This window comes from Chiloscyllium plagiosum, chromosome 15 (assembly GCF_004010195.1).
Source record: "Chiloscyllium plagiosum isolate BGI_BamShark_2017 chromosome 15, ASM401019v2, whole genome shotgun sequence".
NCBI classification, from domain to species: Eukaryota; Metazoa; Chordata; class Chondrichthyes; order Orectolobiformes; family Hemiscylliidae; genus Chiloscyllium; species Chiloscyllium plagiosum.
Window position 1 is genome coordinate 19,405,756 of NC_057724.1, and position 22,026 is coordinate 19,427,781.

General features: G+C 38.8%; 1 protein-coding gene across 4 annotated transcripts in view; it reads right to left on the reverse strand.

The window, feature by feature from the left end:
• diaph2 (diaphanous-related formin 2) overlaps nucleotides 1-22,026 on the reverse strand; it is a 734,120-nt gene that overhangs the window by 244,299 nt on the left and 467,795 nt on the right. For all 4 annotated transcript variants that reach the window (XM_043704499.1, XM_043704498.1, XM_043704500.1 and 1 more), the window contains one exon: nucleotides 13,119-13,248. In XM_043704499.1, the coding sequence (XP_043560434.1) occupies nucleotides 13,119-13,248 (130 nt within the window). The remainder of the gene's footprint in view (nucleotides 1-13,118; nucleotides 13,249-22,026) is intronic.

Below are 22,026 nucleotides of genomic sequence, written 5' to 3' on the forward strand. Positions count from 1 at the left end.
AATTTGAAGCTGAGGTATAGTTATAAGGTGTGTTAGAGGTAGGCAAACCACCACAGATTCCATCAATTGTGGTCAATGGAAAGAGGTATCATGGGTGTCTGAGGCTGGCAAAAAAAATGTTATAGGGCTTTGAAGATATAAAAGCCAACTAATTACATTGATAATAAAGGATGAATTAAGAATTTGATTACTAAAATACTTTTATTGTCTTGACAGAAATTCAATATGGGGTATAATTGCTGGTTAAAGAGCAGGTCAGAAGCTAGAAATCCTGCAACAATTAACTCACCTCCTGACTCCCTAAAGCCTGCCCATTTTCTGCAAGCACAAGTCAGCAGTGTGATGGAATACTTGCCACTTGCCTGGAAGAGATCAGCTTCAACAACACTTAAAAAGCCTGACACCATTTAAGACAAACAACTCCGTTTGATTGGTACCACACTGACAAACATTCACTCCTTCCACTATTGATGCACAGTTGCATCAGTGTGCATCATCTGCACAAGATGCAATGCAGAATTTCACTAAGGCTCCTTAGACAGTACCTTCCAAACTTACAGCGACATCCACTTAGAAGCACAAGGACAGGAGATGCATTGGAACACCATCACCTGCAAGTTCTCCTCCACGCCACTCACCATCGTGATTTGGAAATACATTGCCATACTTTCAGTGTCGCTCAGTCAAAATAGTGGCAATGCCTTCCAAATGCACTGCAGATCGACCTACACTGAATGCAACAGTTCAAGATGCAGCTCACACCAGCTTCTCAAGGGAAACTAGGGACAAGCAATAAACACTGCCCCAGCCAGTGACGTCCACATCTGATAAATGAAAAGAATTATATCAATAATACCAAAATCTGTGTTGCTACGAAGCAATGGCAACATTCAGAACCAGATAGAATAATGAGAGATGCAAAAATATGGCTAAAGATCTTCATGCTCTTTCCCCAGCTGTTACCACCAATGAAAGTCTAATGTGGTTATAACCTCCAAAAGCATCTCCTGAATCAGGCATTGTTGGTGAATTAAAGAGAACAAAGATGAGGCAAAGGTGGACATTCGGGGGCTCAACAATCCTGAGCTGACATGGTCTATTACAGATGCTCAGCCACCTTTAAAATCATGCTACTTCCTTTCTTCCATGAAGATTTGGCTTAAGTGACATTGTACACTTCGCTGGCCTGGCCCACCCTCAGGCATACGGAGAGCCCAAAAGTGGTCTCCAAGACAGTGTAAAAGTGCACTGCGGTGAGACGACCGGCTCACTCCCAGGTTATACCACCCATCCACCCACAAACCAACAAATAATATTTTGAGGGTTGCCAATGAGCAGAAACAGGAGAAAGTGAGGACTGCAGATGCTGGAGATCAGAGCTAAAAATGTGTTGCTGGAAAAGCGCAGCAGGTCAGGCAGCGTCCTGAAGAAGGGCTTATGCCTGAAACGCCGATTCTCCTATTCCTTGGATGCTGCCTGACCTGCTGCGCTTTTCCAGCAACACATTTTCAGCAATGAGCAGAAACAGAACTGGAATAGCCATACAAATACTCAGGCTACAAGAACAGGTTAGAGACTGCAGGGAATACCTTACCATGTGACTCCACAAGGCCTGTCCCCTATCTATAAGGCACAAATGAAGAGTATGATGGAATGGGATTATTGTTTGGAAGATAGCAGCTCCAATACATTCAAGAAATTAAAGTCTCATATAAGAGAGAGTGAGAGTGAGTGAGTGAGTGAGTGAATGGGTGAGTGAGTGGGTGGGAGAGAGAGAGAGAGAGCACGAGAGAGAGAGAGAGAGAGCGAGCGAGAGCACGAGCGAGAATCAACACTAATCTCGTGTAGCCACATGCAGTTGTGAATGCTGAAGGACAAATGTACTCATATCTGAAGGAGTCGATACCACAGATGTTCCTATCTTCAATAACTGTGGAGCTGAGCACATCAATGCACAAGATGAGACTTCAGGATGTGCATCCACTTTCAGCCAGAAGTGTGAAGAGGTTCATCCTTCTCCGGAGGTCCCCAAGATCACATTTACCAGTTTACAAGACAAATTTGATTAAATCTACCTGACAGCAATAAACAGCTGAACTGGATACAGGAGAGGCTACAGACCTGGATAACATCCCAGCGATAGCACGGAATATGAAACTTTGTAAAGCTAGCTGGTAAGTGAGGAGGGAAAAGCCAATTTTTAGTCTTTTGGATTAATCACAGTGAGACATTACTAATCTATCACTGAGTGATAGAATCTATCATGTTCCTTCAGTGGTGATGTATCAAAAATTTAGAAGCCCCTTCCCAGTAGCACTGTGGGTGAAGCTGCATTTTGCCAGTAGCAGCCACATCTCAGGAAACTCAATTTAAAAAAAAAAGTCAAAATGAAAATGTATAATGAGATAGCAGAAAGTCACTTAACTTTTGAGCACATCTTTTTCTCACAACACATTCTCCCTGGTGATTCCCTCCACAGATGATAGCTACTACTTGCCTGTGCATACAGAAAATATTGTTTCTTAAAAGTACACTGAACTGCAGTTCAGTCAATAGTCAAATAAAATGTTCTATATGGATTACTACATTAAATATAGAGAGTTCAAAAATGGCAACATTTTTGACCAGAAAATGTAAAAATCATATGGCTTGACTAGACTATTCACTAGTAATCAGCCAAACAATATTGCAATTCTCAACCGAAGCTGAAGATCAGAAGGATTTACTTTTTCAGTCTTGTATCTGCATGGATTAGTTTCAGCAGATTGTGTAACATTGGGTTAATAAACAGAAGTAGTGACGGCACTAAATAGTACGTGAAGATATTTTACGAAACAAAAGTTCATACATTGAAACAACCATGGACGTTGATGCCTGAAAGCAAGGAAACCTGAAATAGTGAATACCCACTGAGCAGGAAAAAAAAAGTCCTTAAATAAATATGCATTTCAAGATTCTTTGAAAATTAAACAACCCATCCTCCTGATAATATGTCTATCACAATTTCTCATCACAGAAATTTGTGCAAAGCGATAGTGTGGTGGGAGTGGGTTCATGTGTAGTCTAGATGTCAGCACAGATCAACTGGAGTGCACAGCCTGTTTCTAAATTGCAGATTTCATATCACTCAATGCAACTCACAAATGAGCTCTTGGCAAATAGCATCCAAAGTTGTATTTTGTTCTGAAATACTGTTTTATTTGAATCTTGGAAGTTTGTATCTTGGTACATTATATCTAGTAATAAACAAAACAAGAATGTCCACAAAAGATGAAATGAGTGTGACTCAAAAACTATACATAATATATAAAATAAATCAAAGAACTCCTAATGCTATACATCTGACCAAAACCAGAAACTGCTGGAGAAATCCAGGATGTCTGGGAGCTTCTGTACAGAGAAAAATCAGAGTTAATGCATCAGGACAAAGCTATTGGAGTTACTAGGATACATAAACAAACTGGATGGATATTGTCAAGGGTGTGGTGCTGGAGGAGCACAGCGGGTCGGGCAGCGGCCGAGGAGTGGGAGAATCGACGTTTCGGGCATAAGCCCTTCATCAGGATAGACGTTGGTCATTATTCACTCACTGATCTCTCTGCATCTCACTAGCTGTTGGGAAATCTGCATCGGCTGAAAGGTCTGCTCAGCCACATGAAGACCTGTGATGGAAACTCATGACCGTAAGTAGACACTGTCCTTAAAGTGAGAGACAGCTAGGAATGACCAACTTCTGTACTTTGACACTGAATCATCAATTGTGGGAAGTAGTGGAAAAAATGATGCAGGGCCATTGGTTTTCCTCTCTTGGTTACAAACTTTCCCAGTTATAAAATACAATAACTATGAGGCCTTTTCTTTTCAGAGCAATTCACCTTATAAGCATTGTAAATAAAATTGTTATTTATTATTCATTTTTCAGTTTGGAATTATGTTAAGGGCAATACAAAAGGTTGCAACCTAGTTTTTGCTGCTTCACATCTGGGAATGAATAGTAGAAAAGTACCAATTCTAATCTTTTTAAAAAAGTTAGCAAAATCTAATTGGTGATGATATAAAAATGAAAGAAAAGTTGTATCCTTAAATCCTGATTAAATGCAGTTTGCCACTGGGAATGTACACTAGTTCTGTTACCCTGCAGCTGTACCAAATTAGATTGTTGAAATGCATTTGTTCAAATGCACTTAATGGTAAAGTCCGAGGGAGTGTTGCTGAACGAAGAGACCTTGGAGTGCAGGTTCATAGCTCCTTGAAAGTCAAGACACAGGTGGATAGGAGAGTGAAGAATGAATTTGGTATGCTTTCCTTTGTTGGTCAGAGTATTGAGTACAGGAATTGGTAGGTCATGTTGTGGCTGTACAGGACATTGATTTGGCCACTTTTGGAATATTGCGTGCAATTCTGGTCTCTTTCCATTGGAAGGATGTTGTGAAACTTGAAAGCGTTCTGAAAAGATTTACAAGGATGTTGTCAGGGTTGGAGAATTTGAGCTATAGGGCAAGGTTGAATAGGCTGGGGCTGTTTTCCCAGGAGTGTCAGAGGCTGAGGTGGTGACGTTAAAGAGGTTTATAAAATTACGAGGGGCATGGATAGGATAAATAGACAAAGTCTTCTCCCTGGGGTGGGGGAGTCCAAAACTAGAGGGCATAGGTTTAGAGTGAGAGGGGAAAGATATAAAAGAGACCTAAGGGGCAACTTTTTTTAAAAAGAAAGGTGGAGCGTGTATGGAATGAGCTGCCAGAGGAAGTGGTGGTGGCTGGTACAATTGCAACATTTAAAAGGCATCTGGATGGGTATATGAAGAGCAAGGGTTTGGAGGGATATGGGCCAGGTGCTGGCAGGTGGGACTAGGTTAGGAAGGGTATCTGGTCAGCACGGACAAGTTGGACCGAAGGGTTCACTTCCGTGCTGTACATCATTATGAGTCTAAGTCCAGAGACCCTTTGAAGGATCAGTAGACTTTAAACACTAACTATACTTTTCCCTCCACAGATGCTGCCAGACCTACCTAATATATAAGGCGGAAGTGAGGACAGCAGATGCTGGAGATCTGAGTCCAAATTAGAGTAGTGCTGGAAAAGCACAGCAGGTCAAGCAGCATCCGAGGAGCAGGAAAATCGATGTTTTGCGCAAAGGCCCTTCATCAGGAAAGGCTGTTGAAGGGCTTTTGACCTAAATATCGATTTTCCTGCTCCTCGGATGCTGCCTGACTTGCTGTGCTTTTCCAGCACCACTCTAATCTTGACTCTACCTAATACATGCATATTTACAAATAACATAACATGATAAGATTGACAAGTATGTTGCCAGGACTAGAGGGTTTAAGTGATAGGGAGAGGCTGAATAGGCTTGGGCCTGTTTCCCTGGAGCATCAGAGGCTGAGTGGGGAGCTTATGGAAGTTTATAAAATCATGAGGGTCATAGATAGGGTGAATAACTAAATTGGACCAGGTCAGATTGTGATGGCTGGTTGGCTTAGACGAACTGCACCTGAAGTGTCTGTTTACCTGCTGTATGACTCTACTACTCTCCTCTTCTCTGCATTCAACAAAGGATAACACTCTCATGCCGAAGACCCAATGTGAAGTTTCACTGTATTGCTTCCAAAACAGGTATACATTATTTATCAACTTGTTCAGTCATTTACTGACACAAATCTAAAACAGGAGACCAAAGTTGTACAAAGTGTTCCAGGTGTGGTCTCATCGAAGACCAATAAAATTGGAGCAGAACTTTCTTGCTCCTGTCTAAGCCATATGCCTTCCTAATTGCTTGCTGTACTAGCATGCCAACTTTGTAGGAGTTCCGTGAATGGGTACGCTCAAGTCCCTTTGAGAACTAACATTTATAAGTTTCACACGTCGTAAAAATTAATCTGCCTTTTCAGCCTGAAAACCAAAGTGAATAACCTCTGTCACAAAGCCGGTCCCTTTTTTGATAAAAGCTGTTCCTTTTTTCAAGGATACTGTGTCCTTGGTTTTTTTCCAGAGGAGTTACAAAACCCTCCCGGCTCCGAGATGACTAGTTTGGTACAGAGATTAAAGGGTATTGAGAGGCCAATTCATTTATATGTAAACAGATGAGACTTCAGGCCAATGTGGTCATGTTTTAGAAGTGACCTGTTTAATGAAAAGGGAGTGGTCAGCTCTCTAGCTGAGCAGTTCAGTCCAGAACGAGTTTGGGAAGTTCAGCAATGGATTGTGTGTGAACAGGCTGCAAAAACTCTCTCTCCCCTTCTGCCCTTCTAACTTCAAGCATTTGTTCCATTTTTACTGTTTTTAAGGGGGTTTGCTTATTGGGATTGTTGTGTACATTCGGAACAGCATAATTGAGTCTAGTTTGGATAGACCAAGTTCTGTAGGGGTTCTTTATTCTGTTCTTTGTGTTTTATTGTGTAATTTTGTGATTAAACTTTTTGTCTGTTTTAAAACCTGGTAGTCAACCTAGCTAACTTACTCCAGGTAATTTTCACTGTACACCTACTGAAACAAATTGTCAAGTTATGGTCTGGGCTGCCTGCTTAAGAATGTTTTGAGTGGCCTGGCCTAGTCCATAACACCTTCCACTTCCCACATTATATTCCACTTGCCACCTTGTTGACCACAACACTTGAAGTGTCTATATATATCTTTTCAGCCCCTTTGTGCCCTCCTCACTGCCTGCATATCCACTTATATAGTCAGCAGACCGAGAGAGATTGCTTTCTGTTTCTACTTTGATTCACTATTATGAAATGTAATTAGCGGAGTCTCCAGCAACAATCTAGATGGCATCCCATTAGATACAGCTTGCCTGTTTTTTCATTTTACCCCACTCTTTGCTTCTTGTCACTTAACATATCTCCAACACCATGAACCTTTATCTTGTGTATTAATGTGCTGTGCAACAGCTTGCTTACAGCCTTGAAATTAAAAGTAACTGGATCTACCGGTTCCCCGATGTTCACTATTGAAATTGTCCAGTACATTAATACATTTGTCAATAAAAGTAGTGAACACATTTACTGCATACCCTTTATAGTCAACGTCAGAAGCAGTCAATTTATCATATAATCATAACATTTGACTTTTGAAAATTGATTTGCATTTCATAGATGCATAATGATGTAAGTGAGGTACTATGCCTAATCTGTTTTATTCTCTAGGCAATGCATGGTTATGTAAAAGCAGTGGACTTTGGACGTTGGAGATCTGAATCACCAAGTACTGGAGAAACTCAGCAGGTCTGACAGTATCCAAGGAAACAGAAACAGATCAGGCATGGTCTTATGAAAGACAATGCAGACTTAAAGAACTTAATCACCTACTCCTGCTCATACTTCTTAAGACTGTATGGCTTCACAACTTCACAGAGATCAAAGCATTTTCCACCATAACAGGTGATAGAAGTTTTTAATTATCCTAATGTGTCAAATAACAAATAACTTTTTGTTGTGCTCCAATGTAAAACAATTTTAATTCAAATGTTCTTCATTTAGGTCATAACAGAAGGGATTCTTTAAAGCTCAATTTTCAAATTACCTCATTTTTAAATCCTCTGGAAGAACTCACAAATCACAAATTATGTCAGTGGTTCTTTGTATAGGTTAAAATAAAGCTTGTCCCTGATTTTCAAGTAATTCCATGTGGACGAACAGCTCCTCCAATGATAAAATATATCGACTTATGACAAAAACCACATCCACCTTTCTAATGGCTCCTTGAAATGTTAATTGTAAAACTTCATGAGTTTTAATGTTTGTTCATCATGCAATATATGACCAGGGTGTGAAGAAAAGCTACAAGATTCACACTGATCACTTAGCATTGATCTCAGAAATACAAATTAAAATTCCATAACACGAATTATCTATCTCTGCAAAAGTGTTTTATATTTTATATTTCCTTAGGGATGAGTTGTTCAATGATTTCAATGACCTAGGGAGAGGGACAAATAACTCTGAATTTTAATAAGGATGTTTGAGGGAATGCGCTTCCGTTATTGCAAATGTCTCTATAAAAGCTGAAGATAACATTACTCTACAACAACTTAATGAACACTTTAGCTCTATTGTCTTAATATACAGTTATATGAATTTACTTTTCACCTTTTAGAAGGCAAAACAAAATCCCATCAAGTATTTAAATCATGTCATAGAATTTCTAACAGAAAAATGCAAAACAAGATTATAATTTGTTAAAATAAAAAAAACCTTGTTGCACACATTTCCATAATGAAAACTAAGGCTGAATCTCATAATGAAAAGTTGGTTTATTTACATAATGAGAAAATTACTACTGTAATACACTAACTCTTGTGATTGAGGATGTGATTTTTCATTATTTTCATTGAAGTTTCTGGTCTTAAGATCCCATATGGTGATGCTGTTAGTACAATTGCACTGTGTGAGCTACAATAAATTACATATTAAACAAGTTCGATTGCAACATATAACAGCTTAATGGCATTTTTGAGGTGAATGAGTGATTGCCAAGCAGTAGTAAATGATGTTGCAATGTCAGTAAGTAATGAATGATTTGATGCCATCTTGAGTATTCCAAAAGGAGTGCATATCTGCATGCTAATTCAGTGAAACTGATCTTTTGGAATACTAAACATCTTCAACCCAGCCAACATTTCCGAACTCTGTGTTGCCCCAAAATCACCTCAATTACCGGTTTCTTCCAGAAGTGCAGACCACCAATATATAATAAATGCAAATGAGAAATGCTGGAAATATGCAACAGGTCAGGTTGCATCTGTGGAGAGGACTTCAAACTAAAATGTTCACATCGTCTTTCTTTCCACTGATGCGGTTTAATGTATTGAGCAAACCCAACATACTTTTATCATTCCAAATTTGCCGTTTTACACCATATTTTGAAGAGGTCAGGGATCTTGTGGTATAGTAATTAACATCCTTGGTAGGACTTTATGAACAAGAAAGGTGCATTAATAATGTATTCAAACAGACTGACTATTAAACTGCAGATCCTTCCAAAATATATCCAACAATATGCAGCGAGAGCCAAAAAGATTCCTTGTCGATAATTAATGGAAACAAAGGAAAGCCTCAATCTGATGCCACACACACCTGGAAACGTTGGTGTGGAGTAGGGCAGTGAAGAAGATGATTGACTCAGCCAGAAAGGCCAATGTAGATCAGTTTGATGCAAGGGATCAGTTCCTGAGCCAGGTGGACTGGATTTTAGACTTTCATGCCCTAATTGTGACAGAGGTCCTGGTGCTGCAAGCCTAACTCACCTTTGGCAGAGAACTGAGGGACAAAAAAAACAACACACATGGTGGTTGTACTTCAAGATCTAATATGTCACTCCAGCTTATTTTTTTCCCTGCCACAGATGCACTCAACCTTCAACTTAGTTTCAATACTGCTCCTCAGGTATGATGTTAATTTACTAGATTAGATCAGGGTGTATTCATACAATTGTACAGAATATGCAGCAACACAATCAAGACCATCTATCTTTGCATTTATTGTTCACTTAGTGTCCACTCTCATCTAACTCTAACAATCAAACCAAATATTTCTGTCTCCCTCATATACTTATTCATGTTTTCATCAAATGCATCTCAACCATCCATCTCAGCCACTAATGATAATAATGAATTTCAGGTTCTCACTACTCTGAGTAAAGACCTTTCCCCTGAATTCCCGACTGAATTTGACATTGGTAACAATCTTATATTGATGGCCTCGAGCTTTATTCTCCCACACAACAGAAAAATGTGTGCTTTGCGCTCTTCTGGCACTGTACCCCATAATTAAATATAAAAAATACATACTGTTACCATTGCTATTTCTTTGGATGGTTTTAAAATTAGTTTGTGCAAAAAGCACATCTGAAACACTGCATGATTTCTACTCAATCATGTCCAAATTGGACAAACGACCTGAATCTGGGATGGCAGGTTCGGTGAAGATCAAGGTTGAGTTCACCAGCTGAAAAAAAATTCTCCTCCATCTTCTTTAATATTTGCAATTCTTCAAAGTTTTGTGTCATGTCTATCTGTGAGAGAAAATATAAACTCACTTTGAACAACGTCATGTGCTTATTCAATGAAAGTAGAATTGAATTATGGTCTGGGATTGGATAATCGCCTGATTCATGGAAAGTTGAAACCATTGCAAATGCTGCAGGTTCCACAAACATGGAGGAAGTTTCAAGTTTGTTTGAACTTATTACCCACAGTTGTTCCTTCATTCCTGACTTCACTATGTTTTCTGACTCTTCTGCTTTGACAAAGAGACCAAAAAGTGTACATGAACTAAATGACAAAAATAGGCTGCACACCACATCAAACAACAGATGTTGGCAAGTTGCACAAAAGCCTACTTCAACCTTTAGAAAAGCAACCACTTAATTCTGGATGCCAGACCAGTTGCCTTCACTGCAGTTCTTGTGCAGAAAGATAAGACAGGCAACTCATCAATCATTCCAATGCCAAGAAAATCACAAATATCTGTTGAGCAACATTTTTCAGAAAGTGCTTTTCATTACATGCCATATATATGCTTCCACATCTATCTATATGAAAGTGAGTTTGGAGAGAAAACCAATCTCAGAGCTCCACACATAAACCAAACTAGTTACATGAATAAGTAATCGGACACACAATCTATAAGGAGGCCAGTTTCATTTCGAGTATTAGCTAGGCAAACTTGATCCAAAAGGCTACCTTTAGTGACATTTGTTGCTGACAGTTTGAACTATTAGCTATGAATAAAAGGTTGCCGAAACAATATCTTAAATATATCAGCACTCATATTAGAGCATAACATTAATCATTGCCAAGTAACCACAATACAGAGTTTTCACGATCCTCTCAATATGTTTGAATTATCTCCAGGACAATGAATTGAAGTTAGCACTAATTTTCCAGGTTTAGACACTAGTGAACATCTGCTTAATTTCATTGGCAACTACACAAATTTCTAGTTAGAGAAACAGTTAGTATTTATCCCAAAGTTCAGTTGGAATTTTTTTTGTTGACTTGCTCATTGAGAAGAAACAATGGAGCAATGAGTTCAGTAAATTTGTTAATTGTCAGGGCTTCACACTCAGAGAAACGATATCCCACAATAATCGATAGTCAATGAAGATTTATGTGCCCAGCTAAAGCAGACAGCAAGTCATGGAATCAAAAACTGTTATTTTCTTCACAATAAGTGTACTATTCTGCAGTTATCTACTGGTGAGCGTCTATATTCAACTATCTGCATCTTGCTGAGCTACTCAGAGTCATACAGCATGGATATAGACCCTTCAGTCCAATTTGTCCATGCCGGCCAGTACTCTAAACAAAACTAGTCCCAGTTGTCTGGTTTTGGTCGGTATCCCTCTAAACCTTCCCTATTCATGTACTTGTCCAAATGTCTTTTGAATGTTCTAACTGTACCCACCTCCACCACTTCCTCTGGCAGCTCATTCCAAATATGCACCACCTGCATGAAACAGTTGACCCCCAGCTCCCTTTTAAAATTTTCTCCTCTGATCTTAAACCTATGCCTCGAGTTTTGAACTCAAGGGAAAATCTGAGGGAAAATACCTTATCTATGTCTCCCATGATTTTATAAACCTATATAAAGGTCACTCCTCAGCCTCCTATGCTCCACTGAAAAAAAGTCCCAGCCTATTCAGTCTCTCTTGTTCATAGACAATGGCAACTAGGCTATATGCAGTACTCCAAGAGCGGCACCACCAATGTCCTATACAGACACAGCATGTTGTCCCAATTCCTATATTCAATGTTCTGACTGATGAAAGCAAGTGTATTAAACAACTTCTTCACCATCTTGTCTAACAGTGACGCCACTTTAAAGGAACTATGTACTTGCAGCATTAGGCTTCTGTGGTCAACAACATTCCCTAGGGTGTTACCATTAACTGTGCAAGTCCTGGCTTGGTTTGTCTTACCAAAATGCGACACCTCACATTTATCTAAATTAAACTCCATCTGGCACTCTTTGGCCCATTGGCCCAGTTGATCAAGATTACATTGTACTCTTAAGATAACCTTCTTGACTGTCCACTATACTATCAATTTTGGTGTCATCCACCAACTTTCTAACCACGCTTCTATATTCTTATTCACATTGTATATATAAATGGCAAATAACAGTGGTCTCAGCACAGATCACTGCTGGTCGCAGGCTTCTAGTCCAAACTCCAGAGCTAATGACCAACTTGCATGTAAACATGATCAAAAGCAGAACAATTTCATTAGTAAATACAGAAGGAAACTTGAAATTGAGATTGACATAGCTAGCCAGCTGTTAATGTGCTTCTAAAACATGATGGCTACACCAGAAAGCAAATAATTCCCCATAACAGCCAGACATTTGTTGTGATTAACACAACATGAGCAATAACATCTGTTAAACATGTTTTACAAATCACCCAAAGCATCTTCAAAGCATTGAAAACCAAGAGCAAGCATTGAGTTTGATTTTGACATCAAAATCTCAGTGGAAGATCTGAGTAAAATGAGACTACCTCTGATGCCAACCAATAATCCTCACTTGAGAGATAAAATGCCCACCATACTAAAATGATTACGTGCCAAAGTAAACTATTTTCAGTTGGAGAAGAAAGCTTTCATCGCATAGCACATGACTACTGGTACATCGTTAAATTAATATATAAGTTAGAATATGTAGTAGTTAGAATAAGTTAAATGTTTTTGAAAATAAACCACAGAAAACATTAAATCTTCATTTGTTAAAAGAGAAAGGTAAATTGAAAATTCCATTATGCATTTTGTCCACTTAAGGGAGTCCAGATGGAGAATAAACGAACCTATGTTTTAATATGCTGTTTCGATTCTGAATGTTCCTTGCTAAATCTTAACACATCTTTCCAACAACTTCACAATATCTAAGTTAACTCGTGACAAGGTAAGTTGTCCATTTTTAGTTGAAGCAGATTCACTGCCTCAGGAGTTAATCTATATATACCTGTACTGAGGAAAACAAATTTCTAGAAACTTAGACAGGGAGTTAAATGGGTAGTGAATAGGAATAATAGCCATGAAATTAAAAAATTAAAGTATTTTGGCGAAACAAAAATACTAATCCCACTCTCTTGATTACACATCATATTTGGTCATTGGCATACCTTTGCTTGCACTTTCTATGTGGTTAATTTCATCTGTGAATTTCAAGATTTCGGGATACTTCTCTTCGGTAATCTCTGCTAAAAAGTGCATCAATGTTGCCTTCTGGTCGACTGACTTGGTATCTTTTAGCTGCAAAAGAAAACATCAAGATGTTTAGAAAGCAATGCAGATTTTATTGTTTTAACATTTATGCATTTTATTAACCTTTAGTTGCAATTACTTTTGTTTCCATTTTATTTTATTCCATCACTTTCAATAGTGCTGGCAGGCAATCTGTTCCTTAGCCATGCCAATGCAACTGTTCACCAATTCTGTGGAACATCATGAAGTGACTTGTTCTCTGATTTAATCTCATGCAAAAAAAACAGAGTTTGCTCTGTACCAGCTTCAAAAGGTGCAATTGTCTCGATGCTGTCCACACACTAGAACCTATATATATCTTGAGAGCTTACAAACCCATGCCTTAAAACATTGGAGTACCCTTGTATTGCTCCAACCAATGTCAAATAGTGTCCAATTTACAGTCAATTGTGACATTATAACAAAACAGCTCCTAAATGCTTTAATCTTACAAAGAAGCACACCCAGTGTTCCAACTGATAATGAAAGAAACGTTCTTCATTTTTATTCTTATTTTCTGCCTTTTCCATAAAGTTTGAAGTATACATCTAAATTCATCTTTAAGTGGCAATATTTCATCAATAAGCTTGCACAATAAGACAAGGTGAAATAATTGAGCAATATTATCCCAGTTTAAACCAAGGCAGAATAAAGTACCCTGGGAATCTCAGATATGAATACAACACACTGTTAAATTCCTTGTCGATCAAAAGAGCTCTGCCAGGAACATTCATTTTTAAAAATAATATACAGACACATTCTCTTCGTTTAAGCAGCAGCATATTTTCAAAATATTGTTCCAAAGTAGAATAATGCATTGAGTTAGCTCATCATTAAATCCTGCATCCACTTCTATAGAATATATGTGTTTAATGACTTATGCTGATGTGTTAACCACACCCATACTGGAGAAGCAACAATTAATTTGTCAGAACTATTTTGATTGAGGATATTATAAGCTCTCATTATTACAGTGGTTCTTCCCTTCCATTATTTGCAGCTGTACTTCTAAAATGCATTGATCATTATTGTTATTCTTCTTCTTGCCCTGGATGATTATTTTGATGACTTTTTCTCTTGCATTTTATACCACACTTACCTTTCAGTGGATTTCTTCATTTACAAAGTCGCAACGTCATTGACAAATTATTTCACTTCCTTTTAACTCCCACTCTTTGTCTGACTGAATCTTAGCTTCAGCCACAGGTCCTTTTTCTAACTTATTTGTGTTTCCTCACTGAATCTCTCAATCCCATTTGTCTCTCAGAGTCAAAACACGATCAGAATTCAATCCACACTGGGGTTTAGTCTGGCAAGATACTTGCTTCAGTAGCATACTCTGCCAGCTATATTTACAGGCGGATTATGTCTGTATTAATGAAAAATAATTTTAAAAAACTGGAATGGCTACATTTCCAATAAAAACATATGTAATATCAGCTAAATAACTATCTCCAGCTAATTAGTTGTGCACCTTAACATCTGTGTTTTGATTAACTATCAATACTCAGTTTTAAGCTTCTGCATCGATAACTGTCTGTATTAATAAATTTTAATACATGCTTAGCCATAGAAAATGAACTGAACTTCTACAGTGGAGTGCCTATCGGAAGGATGTTGTGAAACTTGAATGGGTTCAGAAATGATTTACAAGGATGTTGTCAGGGTTGGAGGATTCGGGAGAGGAATAATAGGCTAGAACTGTTCTCCTTGGAGTGTCAGAGGCTGAGGGGTGACCTTATAGAGGTTTATAAAATCATGAGGGGCATAGACAAAGTCTTCTCCCTGGGTTTGGGGAGTCCAGAATTAGATGGCATAGGTTTGGGTGAGAGGGGAAAGATATAAAAGAGACCTACAGGGCAACATTTCATGCAGAGGGTGGTGCTTGTGTGTGGAATGGGCTGTCAGAGGAAGTAGTGGAGGCTAGTACAATTGCAACATTTAATAGGCATCTGAATGGGTATATGAACAGGAAGGGTTTGGAGGGATATGGGCTGGGTGCTGGCAGGTGGGACTAGAGTGGGTTGGGGATACCTGGTTGGCATGGACGAGTTGGACCAATTGGTCTGTTTCCGTGCTGTACATTTCTATGACTCTAAGTCAAAATAAATGAATGAAAAGAATTGATAAAAAGACCACATTTGGTTTACGAACTTAACTTCTGCCAAAATTCTGTCCAATGGTAATGTAGTATCTCAGTGTGCTGGTGCAGTGGTAATGCCACTGAATTTTTAATCCAAAGTCGAGGGACTAAAGTTCAAACTCCACCATGGCAGGTGGTGGAATTTAAGTTGAATTAACATTTTGAAAAACAAAGATTTGAGAGCTAATTTTAGTCATGGGAGTTGTAAAAAATCTGTTTCACTAAGGTCCTTTCGGGTTGAAAATCTACCATCAGTCGCTCAATAATAGCAAATTTGAAAAATTGCGAAAGAGAAAGATTCCTTGCAAATGACTGCAAGACAAAAGAACATAGACTGGGACTGCCATAGTGTTAAAGGTTTAGATGGAGAGGAATTTGTTAAGTGCATACAAGACAATTTTCTGATTCAGTATTTGGATGTATCTACTAGAGAAGGTGCAAAACTTGACCTACTCTTGTGAAAGAATACAGAGCAGGTGACTGAGGTGTCAGTGAGGGAGCACTTTGGGGCCAGCGACCATAATTCGATTAGTTTTAAAATAGTAATGGAAAAGGATAGGCCAAATCTAAAAGTTAAAGTTCTAAATTGGAGAAAGTCCAATTTTGACGGTACTAGGCAAGACCTTTCGAAAGCTGATTGGAGGCAGATGATCACAGGTAAAGGGACGGCTGGAAAATGGGAAGCCTTCAGAAATGAGATAACGAGAATTCAGAAAAAGTACATTCCTGTCAGGGTGAAAGGAAAAGCTGGTAGGTATAGGGAATGCTGGATGACGAAAGAAATTGAGAGTTTGGTTAAGAAAAAGAAGGAAGCATATGTAAGGTATAGACAGGATAGATCGAATGAATCCTTGAAGAGTATAAAGGAAGTAGGAGTATACTTAAGAGGGAAACCAGGAGGGCTAAAATGGTACATGAGATAGCATTGGCAAATAAAATTAAGGAGAATCCAAAGGGTTTTTACAAATATATTAAGGACAAAAGGGTAATTAGGGAGAGAATAGGGCCCCTTAAAGATCAGCAAGGTGGCCTGTGTGTAGAGCTGCAGAAAATGGGGGAGATAGTAAATGAGTATTTTGCATCAGAATTTACTGTGGAAAAGGATATGGAAGATATAGACTGTAGGGAAATAGATGGTGACATCTTGCAAAATTTCCAGATTACAGAGGAGGAAGGGCAGGATGTCTTGAAACGGGTAAAGGTGGATAAATCCCAGGACCTGATCAGGTGTACCCGAGAACTCTGTGGGAAGCTATGGAAGTGATTGCTGGGCCTCTTGCTGAGATATTTGTATCACCGATAGTCACAGGTAAGGTGCCGGAAGACTGGAGGTTGGCAAACGTGGTGCCACTGTTTAAGAAGGGCGGTAAAGACAAACCAGGGAACTATAGACCAGTAAACCTGACCTCGGTGGTGGGCAAGTTGTTGGAGGGAATCCTGAGGGACAGGATGTACACGTATTTAGAAAGGCAAGGACTGATTCAGGATAGTCAACATGGCTTTGTACGTGGGAAATCATGTCTCACAAACTTGATTGAGTTTTTTTGAAAAAGTAATAAAGAGGATTGAAGAGGGCAGAGCAGTAGATGTGATCTATATGGGCTTCAGTAAGGCGTTCGACAAGGTTCCCCATGGGAGACTGATTAGCAAGGTTGGATCTCACGGAATACAGGGAGAATTAGCCATTTGGAAACAGAACTGGCTCAAAGGTAGAAGACAGAGGGTGGTGGTGGAGGGTTGTTTTTCAGACTGCAGGCCTGTGGCCAGTGGAGTACCACAAGGATCGGTGCTGGGTCCTCTACTTTGTCATTTACATAAATGATTTGGATGCGAGTATAAGAGGTACAGTTAGTAAGTTTGCAGGTGACACCAAAATTGGAGGTGTAGTGGACAGCGAAGAGGGTTACCTCAGATTACAACAGGATCTTGACCAGACGGGCCAATGGGTTGAGAAGTGGCAGATGGAGTTTAATTCCGATAAATGCCAGGTGGTGCATTTTGGGAAAGCAAATCCTAGCAGGACTTATACACTTAATGGTAAGGTCCTAGGGAGTGTTGCTAAACAAAGAGACCTTGGAGTGCAGGTTCAGAGCTCTTTGAAAGTGGAGTCGCAGGTAGATAGGATAGTGAAGGCAGCGTTTGGTATGCTTTCCTTTATTGGTCAGAGTATTGAGTACAGGAGTTGGGAGGTCATGTTGCGGCTGTACAGGACAATGGTTAGGCCACTGTTGGAATATTGCATGCAATTCTGGTCTGCTTCCTATCGGAAAGATGTTGTGAAACTTGAAAGGGTTCAGAAAAGATTTACAAGGATGTTGCCAGGTTTGGAGGATTTGAACTACAGGGAGAGGCTGAACAGGCTAGGGCTGTTTTCCCTGGAGCGTTGGAAATGGAGGGGTGACCTTATAGAGGTTTACAAAATTATGAGGAGCATGGATAGGATAAATAGACAAAGTCTTATCCCTGGGGTCGGGGAATCCAGAACTGGAGGGCATAGGTATAGAGTGAGAGGGGAAAGATATAAAAGTGACCTAGTGGGCAACGTTTTCACGCAGAGGGTGGTATGTGTTTGGAATGAGCTGCCAGAGGATGTGGTGGAGGCTGGTATAATTGCAACATTTAAAAGGCATTTGGATGGGTATATGAACTGGAAGGGTTTGGAGGGATATGGGCTGGGTACTGGCAGGTGGGAGTAGATTGGGTTGGGATATCTGGTCAGCATGGACGGGTTGCACCGAAGGGCCTGTTTCCATGCTGTACATCTGTATGACTCTATAAACACCTGATTTCAAACGATCACCGCATTTTATACTATAAGAAAAGCATATGCTGATTTGTTGGCAAGTTAACTCACTTATCAGTACTTTTTTCTCCTCTAATCTAAAAGTAGTGATTATTTGAAGTTTGCCAACTTTGCTTTTGTCATAGTGTTTGCAAGATGAAAACTTCAGCAACAAATTTCCCTTTTAAGCAACCACTATGCACTCCTGTCACGTGACCTACAACAATATGGTTGACTCTCAGACATTCTCATTTGTAATTAGGGATGGACAAGAATTATTAGCTTTGCCAGTGATGTCCACATTCAATGAACAAATTAAATAAATCAACTATAAAATAATCAAATTTGTATCACTAACTAATAGTGATGGCAACACAGTTCAAGCTTCATACTGAATCACTTTTTGGCTGATTTACATTTCGGTTCACTTCAATTCATTTCTCCAATGAAACTGATTATTAGAAGGGCTTATGCCCGAAACGTCAATTCTCCTGTTCCTTGGATGCTGCCTGACCTGCTGCGCTTTTCCAGCAACACATTATCAGCTCTGTCTATGCTGAAAGGCAACATCTACTATAGATTAGGGGGGAATCAGTTTAGCTCAGTTGGCTGGATCACTGATTACAGAGCAGTGTGACACCAACAGCATGGGTTCAATTTCCATCACTGGTTTGAGGTTATCTGAAGGACTCTCCTTCTTAACCTCTCCCCTAGCCTGAGGTCTGGTGACCCTCAGGTTAAGTCACGACCAGTCGCTTCTCACTCGAATGAGAGAGCAGCCCCTATTGCCTGGTAAGACTATGGTGATACAACAACTATAAATTAGGTATTTGGCCATGCCTTTTGGAATCATGCGAATGTTTCAGAACATTATGGATCAAAACACCATGGTCCACATCATGAAAATGCAGCCATGTAATCTGGAGTAAATTTTTTCATAATTCTTTGGATTACTATTGTACCTTTGTCACTGACAGCGAGAAGAAGAAATGTTTTCACTTCTAATAATCTGTTTGTCTATAATCACGACACCTCAGAAACTAGGTGAATTTAAAATAAAAACTTGGTATCCATATTGGGTGCGGCCCAAGTTAGCACTGCTCAATTTTTGGCAAAAATATGTTTTTTTTCATATTGCAACATTTTAAAGGACCTATTAAGACTGGGAGATGAGGTAAACTGACTTTTTGTGAAGAATGTTGTGGGCTGTTTTACTAACAATGTTGTTGTTTGTTGTATTGTGCATTTTCTCATTTGGTGTGATGGATTTTTTTTGGAGCTGCTAAAGGTCATCAAATTCTTCAGAACAGATTTTTGTACATTGATTTGTATGAAGCTCCTTCAGTCAGGTAAAAGCTCTTAATAAAATTAGTTTTATCCTCCCAGTTTTATACTTAGAAAGCATCAAACAAACAGGCAAAAGCCTCAAGCAAGAACTGTCTAAGTGTAAAACAAAGATAAAAAAATCACACACCAGGTTATAGTCCAACAGGTTTAATTGGAAGCACTAGAGTTCGGAGTACTGCTCCTTCATCAGGTGGTTGACAACCATCTGATGAAGGAGCAGCGCTCCGAAATCTAGTGCTTCCAATTAAATCTGTTGGACTATAACCTGGTGTTGTGCGATTTTTAACTTTGTACACCCCAGTCCAACACCGGCATCTACAAATAAAAGAGTTTGGATTAACACAGCATGGCAGAGATGTGCATTATAGTCAATACACTCTTCAATTTTGTCGCTATTACTTTCACCTACGAATAATAGGTTTTCAATTCAGTTATTTGGTATTATTGCTGTCGAGTTAAACACTCTTGCAAAATATTTTCATATGTAACCATATCGAATGTCTCTGAAATTTCAAATAAACATCAGGATGACTTTTATCGATTTATCCTTTTGCTACAAAGTGTTGCAAATTGAGATTGTTGCTGAACAACTGGGTCGAAGTGGCTGAAAGTCCCAGAGGATTTATCATTCATTAAATGAAGGATAGTAAATCTGGTGTCACCAGCTCACCTTCACTCCTACTATTCAAAACAATCTTGCCATGTGAAGATCAGCAGGAATTTGTAAAAGATATGCATAAGATAATCCTCTTACACTATTTGCAGTGTCTTATGAAGTGCAGTATTATCTCTACTTCTATAACCATGTTATTTATTTCAAGATATTTATAGTTTTAAATAAACTTCAAAATTGCTTAATTAATTTTATGAATTTTGGTCTTCAGCACTGCTTTTTTTTTGTTTAAAAATCCAATTTTTTGGTTATTTTTAAGCACCTTACTCAGCTGAGTTTTATTTTCTCATTTGGGATGTGGCTCCTCAAGCCTGGACATTTTGCATTACATACATTCTTCCTCCACCTTTCAGAAAGAAAAACTTTGCTGCAAACTTTTCATCACAGACTCACTGAAACTACCAGAGACTATATGCTTGATCTCCAAACTCTGCTTCCTACTTCACACATTGCTCTTGTAGCTGGAAGCATTCGCGTGAAAATTCTCAGGCATTTTGTGTACATCAACTTTTGTTTTCTGAAGAACAAGAAGTTTATCAACCTTTGCTGCATTTGGCTATCATGAATGTATCTCTCACACTGTGCCAATCCTCATTCAGACCGCGTACCCATGATCAATATAAACTATGTTAATAATATATGGTTTCCACCCATTACATACTTTGCACACATCCATATGTACTTGATACTTAATATCATCAATTGGAACATTATTGAATCAATTCCCATTTCATTACAATATGAACAGTTGGGTAGCTCAACAGATTCATGCGACATTAATTGATCTGTTATTGTAAGGGAGATAAAAATAGCGGGAAAACTATTACTCAGTTACCAACTATTATCTAGTTATTTCAAGTTCTGAGAAAGAACTTTATTTTTACTGATAATGTAAAATAAGTTGTATCAACAGTCAGAAATCAAGTTTAATTGCTAACATATCACTATTTGTGCAGAGCAGACCATGATGAAGACTGTATAATTATTCAACAGTCTATTATTAGGAGATAAATGTCACATATGAAGAACATTGTTGACCCTGAACTGAAGTTCCTTTTGGATTTTAGGATAAGGCCACACAATTCTCCTACCTGACTTGTTTAAGGACATCAACACACAGTTCTCTCCCACCATCATCCCATCTTGAGACAAACAAATTGCAGACTTAATAGAGTCCTTTCATTCTACGTTATAGAGTTGATTTGTTTAAGTACTATGTTTCAACTACTAATTACAATTTCTCTAGATTCACTAAGTTCACTGGACAGGATGGATACATCTGTTTGGAGTAGGCACAATGAAAGGTTTTGAGGAAGAGTCACCAGACCAGAAGTGTTAACTCTGATTTCTCTTCACAGATGCTGTCAGACCTGCTGACCTTTTAAAACAACTTCTGGTTTTGTTTATAATAAAGGGTCCCTCGAGACTATTCTAGTTAGCTAGCCTGTGCGTAGATGCTTAAAAATATCACGAAGTTGAAGAACACAATAGACAAGTTTCTTCCCTTGTGCGCTATGCCACCCTATTTGTGAATTCGATATAAATTATCACTCAGTGTACATGAAAGGGGTTGCCCAGTTTAGCAAGCGTACCATTACCTGGAGCAAGTTGTTATTACATCATCTGAATATCTGTTATGTATGGGTCAGTGAAGCGACTATTTTCTAAGTTACATTCACACAACTAGCATAACTGGGGAAAAATAAAATGTGGAGACGGGTCTGAATAGAAAACATCTCAAAAAATTCCACTTCAATTCTTCTCTTAGTCAGTGAAGTAAACCTACAAGAAGATGCAATTTTTCTATTTGGAAAGTTTAGATGACTACTTCTTATCCAAGTG